Below are 19,630 nucleotides of genomic sequence, written 5' to 3'. Positions count from 1 at the left end.
CTGTTGAGTACTTAGCAATCGTACATCTTGCAAATTTGTATTGTGAATTTTGGAGCACAATGCTACTTTCTTCCCTTATACAAAAACAAATGCACTTACAAAGATTTTTTTTAACTACTTGTGTGTTTGTATTCATTAGCACATACAAGACACTCCTTCTCATTATCCCCAAGGCAACACTAATGGAACGAGTGGATACACATAAATGCACAACTGGGAGATCGAGGGTGAAAGTGCATGCTGTTGTGCCTTGGTCCGTTCATTAGTGCGGAAACGAGATTCAGATTACAACCTCACCAAAATCACACTCAGTTGAACAGAATAAAATACAAGAAATAAAAACACCGATAAATTTACGAGGTTCGGCAAAAACCTGCCTACGTCCCCGGAGAGATATTGCTCTTCACTATGAGAATAACAGTACAAGTACACATGAGTTAAATCAACATAACCCAATCCCAAATCTCTTGCACACCCACTCATAGAATTTTCCCAATAGCCTCACTTTACCCCAAGAGTTCTTTCACTAGAATACTTTTCACTCTAACTCTCTTGATTTTCTCTCACCCGTGCCCATGCTTTCCCATGGGAGAGCCGAATGCTCTCCCCCTTTGGATGCTCTCTGATGCCTTCTCAGGAGAGAGCCGAATGCTCTCTCTCTCTCCCTAACTCGGCAAGCCTTCTCAATATAGGCCAAGCCATCATAGCCATCATCATTGTGTCTTGCATCATCATTAAGCAAAAAACAAACATCATCATTAAAGTAAAAGCAAGCATCATCATTATATCTTTACTCATGATGATGTCCACCAAACTTTTGCTTTTACTTTGTCTGCAACTTTCATGCAACCCACACCATGTGATATTTCCACCGAAAGCAAACACAGGTCACTTCATTATTGTTAACACATGACTCATAATTACTCACAAATGTATGAGCCAAACACAACACATGCAGTGCACTGGCCGAGCTGAAAGATTCTGGCATTTGTCCTAAGCTCCTGAATTTCGTTTCTCATTGCAGATGTGGTTTCCTGAACAATTAAAGGATTCATTAGATAACCTCTCTCACAAACACGCCCACATCCACACAGTTTGGATTGAAACAAGGGCGTCAAGTGTATTTTTGTCCTGCAGATTTTAGTTATTGACATACACAAACCCACACACAAAGTAATATTCTCATCAGAAATCATGAAGAGCACCATCATGTATCCGAATGTATCTTTCATGACAAAGACTCAGCTTCAACCAATTGGCAAAGATACTACCTTTGCTTCAGGAAATTGGTTGATGGATATCCTCAACATTGCCGATTGCTGCGGAGTAATTTGTTCATCTTCTCCAATTGTCACCAAGTAGTTTCATTGCTGATTTCAACAATAACAATAACAATAACAAGAATTGTCAACGCATCCATTTGTATTTTTCTCTCCTGAGTTTTGAGTGCACAGAACGAGTCTGCCCTTTTGCCAATTTTCCACAGCATGCCAAACGCGGTGCCAAGCGCGTCCTCAAGGGCGAACCACCACTACTCTCAACCCATCACAGCGTTTACTACTAAACAAAACATAGAGAAATATAGGCATCCCCATATGTGAATTGTGATGTCATTTTTTAATAACGGACTTCCGTTACATAATAAACACTCCTAGTTACTTGAGTAACAAACTCTTTATGACATGTTGAGTTTGAGCGATCACATATTTTGCAATGTGCATTTTAGAGCAGAAAGCTACTTTCTTCCTACACAAAAAGAAAGAACAATGTACTTACTAACCTGTATTGAGTAAGAATCCATCTCGGGGAATCAAAGGCTTTCCATAATAGTTTAAACGGTCGAGCCCTTCTATCCAATTGTTAGTTAGTTTTGAGGTTGGAAAGTCAACTATCTTTATGATATTGTAGCATATCGTGTTACCCTAGAATTAGAACGCCATGTCTAGAATTTAGAAACCCTACTAACAGATGGCGCTCGTATCTGCCATATATATATAAAGAAACAAATAAGGAGGTAATGATTTGTTCCTATCGAATCATTTGTCAAGTCAATATTAAGCAAAGAAAGAGGAGGTATGTCCCTGTCTCCATATCTTTACAATATTTGTATTAATATTATTTTACACGTTATTTCGTAATTTAACCACTAGATCTTTTATCCAAAGTAAAAAAGTAATATCCGACTACTGAGCATTGCATATGGAGGGCAGGGTAGACACTACACAGCTGTTTCAAGCTTTAACTGATTTGTGCCTCATCAGAGTGATCTTTCAAGATGCCGGTTGAGAATTCAAACACATCTGATCGAGATGCTGAGCCGCTTGTGGAGGTTGTTCGAGCAGTAGGAGGATGATTACACAGCTAGAGATGGTCGAGCCTTTAGCCTTGAACAAGCTGACAGATCGCGAGGTGAAGGCGTTCATTGAGACTGAGAAATGCCCAGCCAAGGCCAAGACGTTCTTGAGCAATCATACATTTTGCATTGTGCATTTTGGAGCAGAATGCTACTTTCTTCCCTTGTACAAAAAGGAAGAACAATGCACTTACCAAAATTTGTTAGTTAACCTGTTTTGAGTATGAATCCATGTCGGGGAATCAAAGACTTGCATAATAGTTTATTGATCGAGCCTTTCCGTCCAATTGTTAGTTAATTTTGAAGTTGGAAAGTCAACTTTCTTTATGATATCATAGCGTACTGTGTCTGTTTATTTACTTTTATAGAGAATAAAATGTAGAACTTTGTTATGTACTTGACGACCCCAAAACAAAAATATAAGCAATGATGTTTGTTTAGTGGTTTAGTAGAACTAAAACATGGCCGGTTCTCACTGTGAGAGACCTCTCCCTTTGATGGCAATCTCAACGTTCGTGTGAGTAGTTTCAATTGCGTTCAACTCGAGTGGTACCGACCATAGCTGCGGTCGAGTTTGGCGGCCGTTCTTTCCTCTCATTCTTCGTCTCCTGCTTTCTTCTATTCCGTTGCTTTTTCCCCTGCTCTCCATTCCATTTGTCCTCTTCTTCTTACCCCACAGGTGTCCCTCCTCCTTGTTCATCCAAGCTCCGATTTGCAGTCATGCTTCACGTCGTTTTGTTGCGGTCCATCGAGATGGTGAGTAGAGCTCCGGTGTTTCCACTGACTCAGGTGTTCCTAACACGACCAACTTCTCTCTGTCTGTCTTTGTTTGCAGTGTTGGTCGTGGAATCCCACGGGCTTCTTTCATTTGGTCACTGGTTCTCTTCACTTTTTGGTTGTGCTCGGAGAGATGATTAGGGTTGGATGATGCGATCGGCGAGGTGATGCTCGGTTGGGGGTGTGGAATTGTGCGGGCCGAGATGTATTGTTGCGGCGGTGGTTGCAGTGGAATTCTTGGTTTTTTTAACTTTCTTTTTGCTTTGCCTCAACTTTTGGTTGGTAAGTTTGTGTTGTTGGTGATAAATTTTACCTTTCCACCGTGAAAGAAATAAAGAATAATGTTAGGAAGGTTAAATTTGTAAACTAAATTAGCAAACTAAATAAGGTGTCACTAATAAAAAATAAGCACATTTATCAACGATTAAGTAATAATCTAATCATCAACTTCCATATCATTTAGTTTAAAAAATTTAATTTACAAATTTAATTTCCCTAACATTACTCTAAAAGAAAAACAAAAACATGGCCGGCTCAATACTTTAAAGTTTAAACGAGGGTAGCAAATAAACGTAAGCAAATCAAAGATTTGTATTGACTTCTTAATATTCCCAACTGAACATGGAAGACTTTTAAAAACACAAAAATACTCGTCCATTTTAATGTAATTTTAGATAATTTCGTAATCAAAATCGTTTTTTTTTTAATTAATCATTTATTTAAAAAAAATTGCAAAAGAATCAACTAATTTCTATGTTACCAGATAAAATATAAGGCCAGAACCCATTTCGAGCATCATGTTTTATCTCACAAATTCTAAATCACTTATCTAACGCGAAATAATTGTTTTTAATCTCGTTCCTAACCTCCTCTTGGATTCTCTATTTTTTTAACTTTTTTTAAGATTTATCAAATGAAGTGAGAATAATAATTTTGGCATTATTCGTGAACATATTTTACAAGAAAAACAACGTCAAATCTGAGCAAAATCCCACAATGTGGCAAGAATTGTCAACACATCCATTTGTATTTCTGAGTTTTGAGCGCATGGAAGATGGAACGAGTCTCCCCATTTGCCAATTTTCCACAGCTACCGCGTCCCAAACGCGTCCTCAATGGCGAACGACCACTACTCCCATCACAACGTTTACTACTAAACAAAACATAGAGAAATAAGCATTACCCTTAATATCAGACTTATAGTATATAATAAACGCTCTTAACTACTTAAGTTACAAACCTCTTACGTATATAGCGCGAATAGAAAGCTATGAAACATGAATACAGTAGTTTGGTTGCGAATTTGTATCCAATACTTTGTCGGATACGATACTTATCAGATACCAGTATTCAGCTTTTAGAATACATCCATGACATATCATACTTAGTTTTCAAAAATTTTACATATCACCATGTTGTGTCGTATCGATCACTATATCTATAATCGTATCATGATTCATAGATAGGAATAAATAAAAATGACGTACGTAAGCCTCCTATGACATCACATTAAGTTTATAAAAACTAAGTAGATGAGTTTTCCAGGTAATTTAGAGTCTACCTTCCTAGAAGCTTCCCTTGCAAGAGGGTATTGCTGTGAATTCACCCGGGCCATCACCTCTATAAATAAGACTGAAACCGTCCACTTCACATAACAACTGCACAAGTCCTCAACCTTCTTTGATCACTAGCTAACTTTGCATTGCAGTCATAGTCATTATAACTCGAGTTGTTAAGAGCGCTTACCCTTGCACCCAATGTCCTGTTTCCAAACCCCCCCCCTCCCTCTCACTAAATCGCTTTCAGTACCATTTCATAGTTAGTTTTTGTCAGTCATGATCTCGTGCTAGTACTGCGAGCTAGCTATGCTCGTTACTCACAACCAGTTAGGAGGAGGAGTCTAATTTCGTACGTACTCATTTTCTCAAGATCTAACATGAAACACCCTAACCCCATTTTATTTTAAAAATAGTTTTAATTCTTAATTGGTGAGCCCGTGAGGCCCATCTTGTTTTTTTTTTTGTGTGTTTTCCCGCTCTCTCTCTCTCTTCTTTTCTCTATCTCTCCTGTGCTCTTTCTCAGCACTCTCTCCTTCTCCCTGTGAACCAAAACCACACACCCTCACTTCCACACCACATCAACGAAGACGACACCACCATCATCTCTGGAACTTTCTTCTCTCTCCCCCGTCTCGGCGAAGCTCCGGGACACCCAGAGAACACCCAAGTTCCCCCCGACGACTCCGCTGACTTTCGAGGCCATTTCCGGCCAAACCACGGCGAGTTGGCCTGCTTGAAAGGTATTAATCTCTTCGTCTCCCTGAGTACTACAAGTTTCCTTTTTGTTTCACTCAATTTCGTTGAGTATTGAAGAAGTTATACTCATTTGAATTTTACCCAGTTTCCGGCTACCTCCGAGGCTTTCGAGGCATTTTTCTGCCCAAAAAAGGCGATTTAGACGTCTTTTAAGGTACCATTCTCTTCGTCTCTTCTAGGGCTACAACTTTCGTTTTTGTCTCGCTTGATTTCGTTGAGTAGTGATAAAGTTATGGCCGTTTAAAGTTGGGTAGTTTTCCGGCCGAATTTTCCGGCCTTCTTCTTCGGCAAAACCAGGCCTCTTAGGCCGTTTAGAAAACCCCACGGGCCTTAAGCCCGTTTTGCCTCAGCCCAAAATCCCAGCCCGTTTGATTTTTATTTTTAGTTATTTGTTTTAAAGACCCAAAAGGTTTAGGGCCTTATTTAAAATGGCCTTGGGCCGGTTTAATTCAAAGGGCCTAAAGCCCTGTTTGTTTTTGTGAGGCCTAAGGCCTTGTGCTCTGTGTGTGTGTTTGGGTTTAAGCCCAAACCCCATTTCTTCACCCTAAAGCCTTTTCACCCTAAAACCCTTTTAACCCAAAAACCCTAGGTTTCTAAAACCCAATAAATCCTAATCCTATTTAACCTAAACCCTAATCCGGATTTCAAGCCTAAAACCCATTAGACCTAAATTGACCATTGACCTCCGGTCAACGTTGACTTTAGGGTTGACTTTTCGGGTTTTTGTCCGGAACCCTTCTTAGGGTAATTCGACGTTCTAAATCCGGTTCCAATGTCCGTTTTCCAAAATTCAATTGCTATTATATAGTTTTATTTATTGGACTCTTTATGTGCTTAGGGGCAATTATTGTGACGTTTCCGTCTTCGCTAGTGGCGCAGCTTTTGGCAACTAAGTACTGTGAGTGGACCCCTTCTAAAATTACATGATTTTATAGTAAATGCATAAATGATTAGCATGCCTACAAATTTATGAATTGATTTATGTTAAGCCTGTTTAAGAAATTTATTGATTTCGTCTCGTGTTTTGGTGAGGAAATAAACTGTTAGCCTAGTTTGTGCTATATTTTAATATATCGTATTTTTTATAAAAACCATGAACTGATAGACTATCCGATGGATGACGATAGGATGCTAGAACATGTTTTAGAAACCCCTCTTTATAGTATAGACGATGGATGACTTTATACTATGAAGTGGTTATTTATGAGATGCGTAAATATTTGTGCGTACCTAGTAGACACTATGCCACTTGGGGCGAGGATCTGGTGTTGGCATGTAGGCCGGGAGAAATAATCCCTAACGAAAGGCTGAGGGACACGGAGACAGGCATTGGGCCGGGAGGGAGTTATCTCTAGCTACGGGCACAGAGACTGAGGTGCAGGCATTGGGCCGGGAGTTATTATTTATTCAGTGATCTTTCTAGCAGCACACCGCGTTTACGAGACGATTTATGATACGTTTACTGTTTTGATTTCCACGATGCGTTTCCGCGATATGACTTTTGAGATATTTGGCATGCTAGGATTTTTATTAAATCCATCACTTATTATGCTAGTAGTTTTCATTATATAAACTGTGGGGGTTAGTATCTTGATAACTGTTTTATTATTATTATATATATACGAACTTGGTCCACTCATCTTTGTTTTGCGCCCCCATTCAGGACTTAGAATCAAGGCACCTAATCCCGGCGTGAAGGCACTTCCGCAGCAGCATCTTCGAATCCTTTCGATGTAGGACTCACTTCTTTATTCATTAAATTTTATCTAAATTCTTTTTAGTGATTAGGTTTAGTTGTATGCTCTGAACACGTTCCTAAATTATTAATTCATTGTATTTTAAATTCATAACCCTTATTTATTTCTTATTCTTAGCTTTTGTATCAATTAATGGCTTTCGTCACCCTCAGGTGTCGGCCAGCACATGTCTATCCTGGTATTCGGGGAGTATCAGGGTCGGGGCGTGTCAGATAACATGGAGGAAAAAGTCATACCAATCTTGTCTTAAACGTCTCATTCGCTGCATATCTGCGGCAAGAGATCAAATTTTCTCAATTTCTTGTCGGATCATCTCTCTAATTTTCTTGTGGCACAAGGAAACATGGCCCTCGAGATAAATACGGAGGATCAAGCTGCTGAAGGTGCCTCTCTTACTGCCGGCTTGATTATGCAGACCATCGGACGAAGGGGAACCTCGCTGAGATATGTTGTTCTAGGCATTTTGTTCTCATCACGCATTAAGAAAACCAGACGTCTGCGTGAAGCTAGTTATGAACCTTTAGCAGCAGCACCAGTGCCACCAACCACTGCCTCTGACCATGTGATTGACATCCCTCTTCAGGAACGGTTTTCGAACAAGGTTGCTCGAATTGTGAGAGAGAAGGACTTGAACTCACTCCGGGGACATGGTGGTGTTGAGGGCATCTTGCCACTTCTCAGGTCTCACTTTGAGGTAGCATGCAACCCTGTAGAAAATAACCGCTTTTTCCATAATCTTGTACTTGATCGAGAATATTGTACTTCATTTGATTATATTCGAATATTTAATCACAGGAAGGTGCCGTTGATGGTGGTCAAAATCCAGAAGGATGGAACATTACCAAGTCCCCAGTTGAAGCAAAAGGTTTCTTGTACTTTTTGTTTGAGGCGTGCAATCAGTACACAATTTTTTTCCTCTTGCTCTCAGCCGGGTTTTCGTTCGCCATCGAATTCATGAAGCAAGGAGTCAAGGATGGCTGGCATGACGGTGTTGCCATACTCATCACCACGTTCTTACTTATTGTTTTCCCTTCAGTGCAGAACTACCGCAATCAGAGAAAGTCAGCGCAGAAGCACTTGCTGGATAGGAGCAAACTGATGGTGAATGTCGAAAGAAGTACCACAGAACCTACACCGATTACCATATCTGGCGTTATGGTGGGTGATATAGTTCATTTGAAGGAAGGAGACCGTGTTCTTGTTGACGGTTTGTTCATAGATCACGGTGAGGAACTGGTGGTGGATGAGTTATTGAGCTCGAAAATTGATTGTGAGCAAAATCCATTTGTTTTTTCGGGTTCAAAGGTTGTTAAGGGCCACGGCCGCATGATTGTGACATCAGTTGGTGCTAATACAGCTATTGCCGAGATGCTGAGCTTGGTGTCTGATCATAATCCAATGGAAAAAACACTGCTACAAGCTTTGATGGACAAACCGAATGCTTGTATGGATTTTCTTGCATGTTGTGTCTCGATACTGATTGCGCTTGTGATGTTGATACGCCTATTATTCTTCAAGAAGTACGAAAACTACAACGAGAGGCCAGACCTGAAAGGTGAAGTTTCAATGAATTTTGTGATGAGGATCTTTGAGAATATCTTCTTGAAACCTCAAGGAAAGATTTCCATCTTAGCAAGCGTTCTCGCAACTGTGGTAATAGGGATACAGCATGGGATGCATGTTGTAATTACAGTTGCCCTTTTTCAATGGAAGGAGAAGGCGGCCGAAAATCAGGCAGATCCACAGGATTTATCAGCTTCTGTCACCATGGGACTCATAACAGTTATCTGCATTGAAACAACGGCAGATCTAATGTGCAACCAAACGGAGGTCAAGGAATTTTGGATCGGCGAAAAGGATTTAAGCAGTGGTGAAGTGGACTCGGAAACTGACCAAGTTCTTGAGGCTCTCCATCAGGGGATCTCAGCTACCGCATCACCAGCAAATGATCGGCTCATTTCTTGGCTGAACACCAGATGGGGTAGTAATGCCGTGTTAGTTAACCAAAGATTTGAAACTGTTGAGCAGAGACAATGGAGCTCTAATGAGAAATATAGAGGGGTCTTAGTGAGGAAAATCGAGAATGATGAGCAGATTATGCAACTTCACTGCGACGGAAAAGCATCAACAATATTAGGCATGTGTTCACATTACTATGATAACAGAGGGGAAAGTCACAATATTGGAAACCAGAAGAGAAAATTTGAAGAGGTGATCAAGAAAATGGAGAAGAAGGGTCTTACACCGATTGCATACGCATACAAGAAAACAGAAGCCGAAGATCCTACAGAAGATGGGTTGATTTTGTTGGCACTTGTCGGTCTTAGATGTCCATATCAAGAAAAGCTTAAATTGGCAGTGGAGGCTCTTAGAAAAGCTGGAGTAAGCATCAAACTGGTGTCGGAGGATGAGCTCTCTAAAGTGAAAGCTAGAGCTTCGGAGCTTGGGATCTCCCCTGGCTCAGATGACACAGAGATTGAAGGTGAAGCTTTCCGAAGGCTCAATTCCATGGAAAGGCTGGATAAGGTGGATTTGATCTCTGTGATGGGAAGTTCCCTCCCCAAGGACAAGTTTCTCATGGTGGAGCGGTTAAAGAAAAAAGGTCACATAGTTGCATTCTATGGAGGGCTAACCATCAGTGACACCTTGACCTTAAAAGAAGCTGATATAGGAATTGTTGAGGATCTCTGGAGCACCGAGATGGCCAGAGAGAACGCCGATCTTATAATTAGAAACGGATGTTTCTTAAGCATGAATATGAAGTCTGGTGCTTGTGCTTACCACAACATTCAGCAGTTCTCTCAACTTCAGCTCACCGCTTGCATATCGGGGTTACTGGTAACCCTAGTCGCAACGATGCATTTGGGAGAGTCCCCGTTAACAGCAGTTCACTTGATTTGCGTGAACTTGATAATGTGCCTTCTTGGTGGCCCAATGATGGCGATGGAGTTACAAGGTACCGAACGACACACTCAAAGACCTGCTAAGAGGACTGAGTCACTTATAACCAAAGTCATCTGGAAAAACATAGCAGTTCAGGTTTCATATCAGGCTTCCGTCTTGCTGATCTTACATTGCATGGGAAACACAGTACCGAGCATGAATGAAGGCGTCCGGAATACCATGATTTTCAATACTTTCACCTTATGCCAGGTCCTTAATATGTTCAATACCATGGACATATTAAAAAAGGAAGTGCTAGTTGTTGTCCTCCGAAGCCATTGGTTTCTGATGGCGTTGGCGGCTGTTTTGATCATCCAGGTGATCATTGTTGAGTTTGGAAAAGGACTAGCCAGCTGTGTGAGGTTGAATGCACTGCAGTGGCTATTATGTTGCGTTCTTGCAGCTCTTTCGTGGGGTTCTGTTCGGGCCTTCAAATTCCTTTCAGCACACCTCCAAAGAACAACTTCGGCACTGATGGTGAGCTCACACGTTGGATTCTCACATCGGCAGCGCAGATTATACATTCCCATTTGGTTTTACGTTCCCACTTGGTTGTTCCTCATCTTCTCTGTATCATTATACTGTATCCGCTCGGAAATTTCTCCACTCGCGTTGTATATCCGTTAATATGCAAATACTAAATACAGTAAATAAACCATGTCTGCCATCTCCACTATGTAATAGTTGATTCTGTATATCAAGGGTATAGCAAATTCTTACTCTCTTCGCATGCTGCTCCCCCATGTCACTTCTAATTTACTAGTTCGGTTGCTTAGGGTTTTATCAACCTTCGATTCGATCGACCAGAATGCTTGCAATTCATCAGATCATATGTTGTTTTTTGATACAAGCGATATTAGTGAGGGTGAATTCGAACACAGGACCACAGGTGTAAAGTAAACCCCTTTAACCATTTGAGTTACATAGGTCAAGTAAATTTGAATGCTCTTCTTCCACTGCAACCTACTTCTGGCCTGCTATTATTTTTACTGTTTTGTCAAAAACTACTGCAGCATTACAAACTGGTTTACAGCAAGGAATGAAGAGTTCAAAGAGTCCGACGACACATTTCCTTTTTAAGTGGACCACATTCGCCTTTTACATTCCACAACGTGTATTATAAATTGAAGGATCCTTTTCTTGGGGATCTGCGATTCTGTCATCATGATTGTTTATCGAATATTGTGCGATCATAAATTATTTTAAATTTTAAATTTTAAATTAAATATAAATAGTACTTAACAAAAATTGACGAAACGATATACGATGAACGATCACCATCATGAAATCCTCAAAATCTCCTAGAAAAAGATCTGACAAGGATCATTTTCCATTATACATTGCCGTGGACCTGTCAAGTATTTGTCTTTTGGTCAACTTGTGGCCTATGTTCACCAACCACAAACATTGCAGCTTATAGGGACAGGCAGGCAAAATACCTGCAGTTATAGTAGGTATAGGTAATCGTTTAGATAAATAAACGATTATGGATATAATCGTTTACTTGTAAAATTAAATTGATAATTATAGGTATTAACTACAGTTATAACGGATACCCGTTTATTTTAATATATATACACACATATATATATATATATATATTTTTTTTATGAAACAATATATAAAAATCTCTTATTTTTATGGGTTGTGATGACTGAATTCAATTTTTTAGGATATTGTTTGATTTTTAATCAGAATTGGTGATTTTGGATGCTTTGTACTGACTTTACAAAGATGCATAATCAGCAAGATTATGATTGCAAATGAAATGAAGGAAAACTCTCTGCAAATTCCTCCCTTCTTCTTCTTAATCTTCTTCCTTCTCCAATACCCTTCGATTCTCGGCATAAAACTACTTTTGTTTAGTTTTTGTTAATATTTTATTATTCTTGGTTAGAGCTTCATGCCCAATTGAAATGAAAGTTTAATTTCTCACGCTCTAATCCAATTTATATGCTAGAGTTTCTTTGTCAGTTATGAAATTTTTTTCTTTTTTAATTTTCAAGTTATTAAAAAACATGTAAACGGGTAAAAAGAGGCATAAATAAGATGGGTAAATGGTTATGGTTAAATGGGTACGCGGTTATGGATGTAATTAACCGTTTATAAACAGTTATGGATAAATAATCGTGATTACCTGTCTGTCATCACCGTTGCCCATACCTAGCACCATTTGCCTGCCACGTGTGCGACGATAATTTTTTTCCACGTTCCGATCACATATGACACCTGGTGTTTCATCGAATGAAAATTATTACAACGTGTTCGCCCAACCGTCTACTCATTTTACTTTTACAAAGAATAGAATAGGAAACTTTGTTATTTACTTGACGACCCAAGAACAAAAATATAAACAATGGCGTTTTATTAGCGGTTACTAATGAGGTAACATAATGTGTTGTTGAATAGTAGAAGAACAAAATTTGGTTACTTAAAAGATGAGTATGAGTTCTTACTCAAAATTATTTGTTTCCAATTTATAGAATTTTGTATTTATAATCAAAACCGTTCATATTATAAAACACAATATAAAGATTGCCTCTACAAAAAATCAATTAAATATAAGGTTGTTTGGTCATCGAAATGTATAAAAATAAATGAACAAAATTAATAGAAGCATTACGAGCTGTCTTTGTATTTGTTAAAATAGATTGACTAAACGATCTTAAATTTAATTCATTTTTTTGCATATATTGTCTTTATAAAATGATTCATAATATAAACGGTTTTGATCATAAACACAAAACTTTGTGATTCGAACACGAAAATTTTTCAGTAAGAATTCCTACTTACCTTTGAGTGACCAAACATATTTTGTGTAATAATATACTAGTAAAAACCATACACTGTGTGTGAGAGAAATATATGTTTTTATTTTTTAATGAGAGTAGTGATTTGTTTTTAACTGGTTGGAAGTTATAGAAAGGAGGGAGAGAAAAAACAAAACAAAATTGTTTTGTGTGTGTTTAACCCATAACTTTTACTTTAGTTATTTTTCTTTAGTTTTAATATGGTTAGAATGGTCGTTTGCCTTTTTACCAAATAGGAGAGAAGACATAGCCATAGCCCCTCTCTCTTATTTGGACCAAAAAACACATCCTCTAAGTTATTATTTTATTTTAAAAAAAATTTATTAACCATTAACATCACGGTTTGATGATATTTTTCTTCATTTATAAATTAAAGATCTTAAATTCAATTATCGTAAAAAATAAATTTAAACCACACCACTATAAAACTTAATCCACTTTTCTATATTGTTTATTAAAAAAGAAAAAAATATTGATAATAATTTTGGTCTTATTTATGCACATATTACAACAAATCTCAAATCTCAGCAAAACCCGCAACGTGGCAATAACTGTTTTCCTCTGGTCAATTTTCCACAGCTACCGCGTGCCAAGCGCGTCCTCGGGCGGGGTGGAAAAAATAGCAAATTTCCTAAAGGAAAGGGATCTCTTGGGTCCATACCACCAGATCTAACCAATCATCTAATTTGGAATTTTGAAATTTGATCCACCAGTTAAAATTATTATAATTTTTGAAGAAATCCTTATTTATAATCGTTTGATCAAATTTCAAGGGTCTAGATTGATTGATTGATTGAGTGGATTTGGTGGAAGGGATCTAGAGAAAACTCATTTCCTTTCCTAAACCGTCCTAATTCTGTACGGAAACTGAATCGAAAAAGTTCTGATCCGAAAATTCCAAAACATTCAGTACTCTAAATCGAATCGATCCTGAACTTTTCTGTGTGGGAATTAGTCTCACATATGGTTTAGTTTGGTAATCCTGAACCGAAATAAAAATCAAGATTAATTGTAGAACCCACTCCATATTGAACTTCAATAATATGAATCATTTATTTTATAAGTTTCAATTCATATATCATTCTTGTAAAATTCAATTCACCCCAAAACCGTTTGTCTATTTAATTATCACGATAAAATTTCAATATGTTTAAAAAAAATATATTCATTAATTTCTTTGAACTCAATTAGATGCTTCAAATATTTTCGATTTGGCTAATATTTTATAAGAATGATTTATGAGATGCAACTTAAAAAATAAACGCATGCTTCTTTTATATATATATATACTAGTACATGCCCACACACAAAGTGTGTGTGAAATATTTTACTTTGTTTTTAAACTTGAAGCAGAGAGGAAGAAAGTGAGAGAGAACGTGGAGTGGGGAGGGAGGGAGAGGTTTATTTTATTTTATTTTTTTAATTAGACATGATACAATCACTTGTAATGAGGCTTAAATAAAAAAAAGCAAAATTTTATGGGAAATTTTATTTAAACTCATTTAACCTCTTTTTACACCCAACTTAAATTTTAAATATTCATTGTCTATTTTACCCTATTACATAATTACTATTAAGTACAAAATAAAATTAATAATAAAACTCAAATTTATCAATAAACCCAAACACTATAATTAAACCATACGATCACTCTTTGTTTACCTACGTTTATTCTGGCTAAAACCCTAAGGGTGCGTTTGTTGCACCGGACTGTCTCGGACTGGACTAGATTCAAGGACTAAGCTGGACTGGCTTAGACTAGACTAAGCTGGACTAGTTTAGTGAAGCGTTTGGTGCAGTGTCGGACTAAAAAACAGGATAATTAATAACTATAATATTATATTATATAATACACATCTAATAATATTTTATTATTAATTCAATAATATTTTATAATACACATCACTTTTCAGCCTCTTGTTTCGTCCACAGCCAGACACTCCACTGCTCTCTCTGGAGAGTTCTTCCCTTTTCTTCCTCTTGTTTCGTCCCCCATCACTTCTTTTCTCCGTCTTTTTTCCTGCAAGACAACATCCTTCAAATCATTTTTCTTGCAAATCGTCCCCCGTGCTACTCTCCCCTCCCTCTCTGTCTCTCCATTTCTCTTTGTCCCAAAGCTACTCTCTCCCCTTCTCTATCCATTCTTCCCGAAATTTTCTGGGGCAAAGGAAAAAAATTTGGAAATTTTCTGGGAATATTCGGGAATAAGGAAGAATTTGCTATTGGGATTGTTGTTGTTATCGTTTTGCATATGTGTTTTTGAATTTTGGTGTTGAGATTTAGGCAGTGGGTAAGGCTGTGTTTTAGATCTAGACATGGGTTGGCAAACGGAGTCGCCCAGAAGCATTCTTGCAGATTTGTAGTTCACAAGACTTGCTGCATGCGATCGTCCTATGCAAGTTCTGGAGACGGGATTAGCAATCCCATGGTTTTTGGGGAGCTTAGCAAAGACCGGCTAGGCCCTGTTTTAGTCGGGACGAGTGAGAGCTAGTCTCATTAACTCTAAGCCCTATGGGAAACAAACACGGGACTGGACTAACCCTTAGTCCAGTCCAGTCCAGTGAACTTTAGTGAGGGAAAACAAACACCCCCTAATAGCTTTTATAGAGAAAATTAAGTTTTTTTATTGATGGATAGTGATTTTGAAGTTTTGAATCCTCCAACCAAGGTATAACTCAATTTATGAATATTTTGTTCATTTGATTTCAATTTTTTAGAGAGTAGAAGTTATTTACTGTAATTTTTTTCAACAAATACAACGAAAGCATCCTACCTTCCGCTAAAACAACAACGAAAGCAGCCAACGATGAACAATGTCCGGTGTGAAAGGACCCATTAACTGTTTGAATTGGCAAACAACTGAGAGAAGTCAAACTCTATGTTCCTTTCTTGCGGTTCTAAAGCGAAAACCACATTTCCTTCCCTTTTCAAGTTTGTTACGAAAACCCACCGGGCTCGAAGGTCATACGAATTCATAAGGAAGCATTTCCTACGGGCATTGATACAGAGCTTCTATGGAAACAAATATTGATCTTGGATTTTGTTAACGAGTTTGTTGTCTAATGCCCAGTTAAAAGCAGGTTGATCATTTGCTTTTTTCTCTCTGGACCATGGTTGATCTTTAAGTTCATCGATCCACTTCTTAATAACCATCTTTAAGTTCCTGCAGGTAACAATTGGATTATCAGCTTTTGTGTTGTGGAAAACCATGCAAAGAACTTAGGTCTAAACACATCAAATTTAGCTTCTAAAAATCAAATGGATGTAAAAATAAATCCACATATTGAATTGGGTTTATTGGAATATATATGGTATTAAATTTGGATTTAAAGAGATATTAATAGTTTAGTTAAAAATCAAATTGGTGCAAAGAGTAAGTTGGATGTAGAAATAGATTAGATGGGTATAAATAAAATTACGTTATTATCCTTAACCTTTTTGTTGTAATACAAAACAAAAATGTATTTTCACATTCTTTTACTTGACAAAAAAAATTCATTAACTCGTAATTTAGATATATTATATTTCTTTCATCACTTCTTTTTTTTTCTGTTAAATTCATGCATTTTCCTGTTGTATTTTATGTGCTCTCTTAAGTTTTTCCAAGACAGGTTTGGTACTGAGATGATTTTGAAAAAGCATGGGTATAAAAAAAAGTTGGGATTTTTTTTGTGTTTGTTAAACATTCAGCTTCAACTTTTTTTCATAGTTTTAGTTGAAAAAAACCAAAAACACCAAACTGCAAAACCCAGCTTTGAAAAACTGATTTTTTTTCACAATCTGTTTTACATAAAAGTTTACCAAACACTATAATACTACTTTTTTTTTTTCAAAAACACTTTTATAAAAAGATTTACCAAACACTTTACTACTTTATTTCACCGTTGCTAAACACTTCGCTACTTTATTAATTTTTTTTCAAACACAGCGATACCAAACCAGCATATCTCATCATTCTTTTCTCTCACAGACTCGCACATTCTCGAACCCTGTCAACTCCATCTCAACCCTCTCAGTCTCGACTCTGGCTCTCCTCCGCCCACATTCTCTGAATCTCGACTCCGGCCAGCCACCATACCCTATCTCGACCACACCACAGACGAACCGTACACGCACACACTGAAACACTGCTCTCTCTCTCTCTCCCATTCTCTCTCCTTTTCGATCGACCGGCTCTCGAGCTTCCGAAATCTAGGGTATGGATTTCTGGCCTTGGAGATTTCTAGGGTTTTAATATATATGGATTTGGATTTCTGGTTTTATTTAATTTGGTTTTCTTTTTTCTCTTTCTGTTTTTGATCTTTCACTCACTATATTTATTCAAGGGCCGTAAGATTTCTGGGTTATTGAACACAAGAATTTGGGTATCTTTTCCCTGAAAAAGTAAATATTTTTTTTAATAAGGAAGCATTTATTGGCTGCTGTAAGTATAAGGAGTGTATGCAATTGAGATTTTGAGTCATTTTAATTTTTTTAATGAATTTAGGGTAATGAAGATGTTAGATGATTATTTGAAATTTAATGTTTATTCAATTAGTATTTTAAGATAGTTTATTAAAATACTTAAAAATTTGTGTGTATTCAATTAGAATTTTAAATAAGTTTATAACATTTTAAGTGTATTTAATTAGAATTTGAATTTAAAAAATTTGAAAAAATTGAGGAATTTGAGGGAATTTGAGAGATTTTGTAGTGTATTTTAAACATTCACAAATTTCATCTATTCGCATAAGATTTTCTATAAGATTTTGAAGGAATTGAATCAAAATTTTACATAAAATTTCTACAAATCAATTAAACTCTATAAAAACTATAGATTTATAAATTCATTAATATCTCTTAACTTTCCAATTGAACGTATCCTAAATTTGTTCATTGAAACATTGAGCACAAATCTGTGATTTATTGTAAAATATCCCAAACTGTACCGAAATCCCGATAAAGTTTTGAGAATCTCGAAAATTTGTTTTGATTTCAATCTTCAAAATTCTGTCCTTTTTGGGTTCGGAATTCGGGATTCCATTTTCGGTTTGGATCCAGCACGCAACCACCGCTACTCCCGTTATATTGTTTACGGCAAAATAAACATACACGAATCTGTCTATCCTTCCTTAGCTACTCATTTGTATTTTTGTCTGTCCAATTTTTTCAACCAATATTAAAAATTATCCAGTTTCTTAAAATAAGTCAAATCTCTTAAATTTATGATTATTTCATTATCTTATTTATTGATAAGATTTATTATAAAAATTAATTTCTTGTAATTATCTCCTTAATTATTTATTTTTTTCGTTATTTTTTGTTCTTCTGTTCCAAATCCCATTTATAATTTTTTTTAATCAATCTAGATCACTGGTTAATTGTATTAATCTATCTATATGAAAGATTTATATTTATGATTAACATGTATCAATGCTTAATGTATCTTACTTGTAGGTATTATATTTTTGTATTTTGTACTTGAATTTCATATCTCGTTTATAGGTATAATATCTGTGTAATTATCTATCTACCATGTCAACCTATTTTTGGACCTAGATGTAAAACACCAAATAAAGAACATAAAGAAATAGGGATCTCTGTATGTGATGCCATTTTTTTGATAAAAAACTTTCGGTACATAATAAATACTTTTAGTTTTTTTTTTAATACATCGATATAATTTTATACTAAGGGAAGGGGAAGTTCGGCTAAGCCAACTTAATTTGGTATCGAATTTGCCATTCACGAGATTCGAACCTAAAATCTCTCACTTACAAGTGAAGAGGAATATCATCAGACCTGGTACTGAGTAGTTGAGTGGTAAAACTTTTAGCCACTTGAGTTAAATTTGTTTGCTTATAAAGCGTGAATATGAAGGGAAAAAAAAGAGACGTACATAATCCTCTTATTAGCTATGCTCATTACTTACAAGATCTAACATAGGGGAATGAGTCTTACCAATCTTGTTTTAAACGTCTCATTAACTGCAAATCCACGCCAACGGATCAAATTTTCTCAATTTCTTGTCTAATCATCTCTCTAATTTTCTTGTGGCACAAGGAAACACGGCCTTCGAGATAAATACAGAGGATCAAAGCTGCTGAAGGTGCCAATCTTACTGCCGGCTTGATTATACAGACCATCAGACGCAGGGGAACCTCGCTGAGATATGTTGTTCTAGGCATTTTGTTCTCATCACGCATTAAGAAAACCAGACGTCTGCTTGAAGCTAGTTCTAAACCTTTAGCAGCAGCACCAACGCTGCCAGCCACTGCCTCTGACCATGTGATTGACATCCCTCTCCAGGAACGGTTTTCGAAAAAGGTTGCTGAAATAGTGAGGGAGAAGGACTTGAACTCACTCTGCAGACTTGGTGGTGTTGAGGGCATCTTGCCACTTCTCAGGTCTCATTTTAAAGTAGCAAGCAACCCTGTAGAAAATAACCACTTTTTCTATAATCTTGTACATGGTCGAGAATGATTGTACTTCAGTTGATTATATTCAAGATTTAATCTCAAGAATGTGCCATTGATGGTGGTCAAAATCCAGAAGGATGGAACATTACCAAGTCCCCTGTTGATGCCAAAGGTTTCTTGTACTTTTTGTTTGAGGCGTTCAATCAGTACACAATTTTTTTCCTCTTGCTCTCAGCTTGGTTATCGTTCACCATCGAATTCATGAATCAAGGAGTTA

At 37.0% G+C, this 19,630-nt stretch overlaps 1 protein-coding gene across 3 annotated transcripts; it reads left to right on the top strand.

The window, feature by feature from the left end:
* Window positions 1–6,147: 6,147 nt before the first annotated feature.
* LOC103429204 (calcium-transporting ATPase 12, plasma membrane-type-like) lies at window positions 6,148–10,868 on the top strand. Of its 3 annotated transcripts, XM_070805338.1 has the most exons (4): window positions 6,148–6,343; window positions 7,109–7,178; window positions 7,355–7,896; window positions 7,998–10,868. In XM_070805338.1, exons 3-4 carry the CDS (start codon window positions 7,546–7,548, stop codon window positions 10,770–10,772), a joined length of 3,126 nt encoding a protein of 1,041 aa, XP_070661439.1. In that variant the 5' UTR covers window positions 6,148–6,343; window positions 7,109–7,178; window positions 7,355–7,545; the 3' UTR covers window positions 10,773–10,868. The 3 variants fall into 3 exon arrangements, with proteins under 3 accessions (XP_070661439.1, XP_070661440.1, XP_070661441.1); XM_070805339.1 differs by having other exon boundaries at window positions 6,148–7,178; XM_070805340.1 differs by lacking the exons at window positions 6,148–6,343; window positions 7,109–7,178 and having other exon boundaries at window positions 7,769–7,896; window positions 8,002–10,868.
* The last annotated feature ends 8,762 nt before the right edge of the window (window positions 10,869–19,630 follow it).

The sequence above is a fragment of the Malus domestica genome, chromosome 09 (genome assembly GCF_042453785.1).
Source record: "Malus domestica chromosome 09, GDT2T_hap1".
Taxonomy (NCBI): domain Eukaryota; kingdom Viridiplantae; phylum Streptophyta; class Magnoliopsida; order Rosales; family Rosaceae; genus Malus; species Malus domestica.
The sequence above is the reverse complement of the archived record's forward strand: the minus strand, read 5'-3'. Positions and strand labels throughout refer to the sequence as shown.

Excerpts from the sequence above, each read along its gene's own strand:
- LOC103429204 (XM_070805338.1), top strand. The coding sequence starts at position 7,546 with ATGGCCCTCGAGATAAATACGGAGGATCAAGCTGCTGAAGGTGCCTCT. Across the intron at positions 7,897-7,997 it reads TTCTCAGGTCTCACTTTGAG|GAAGGTGCCGTTGATGGTGG; the intron begins GTAGCATGCAAC and ends ATTTAATCACAG.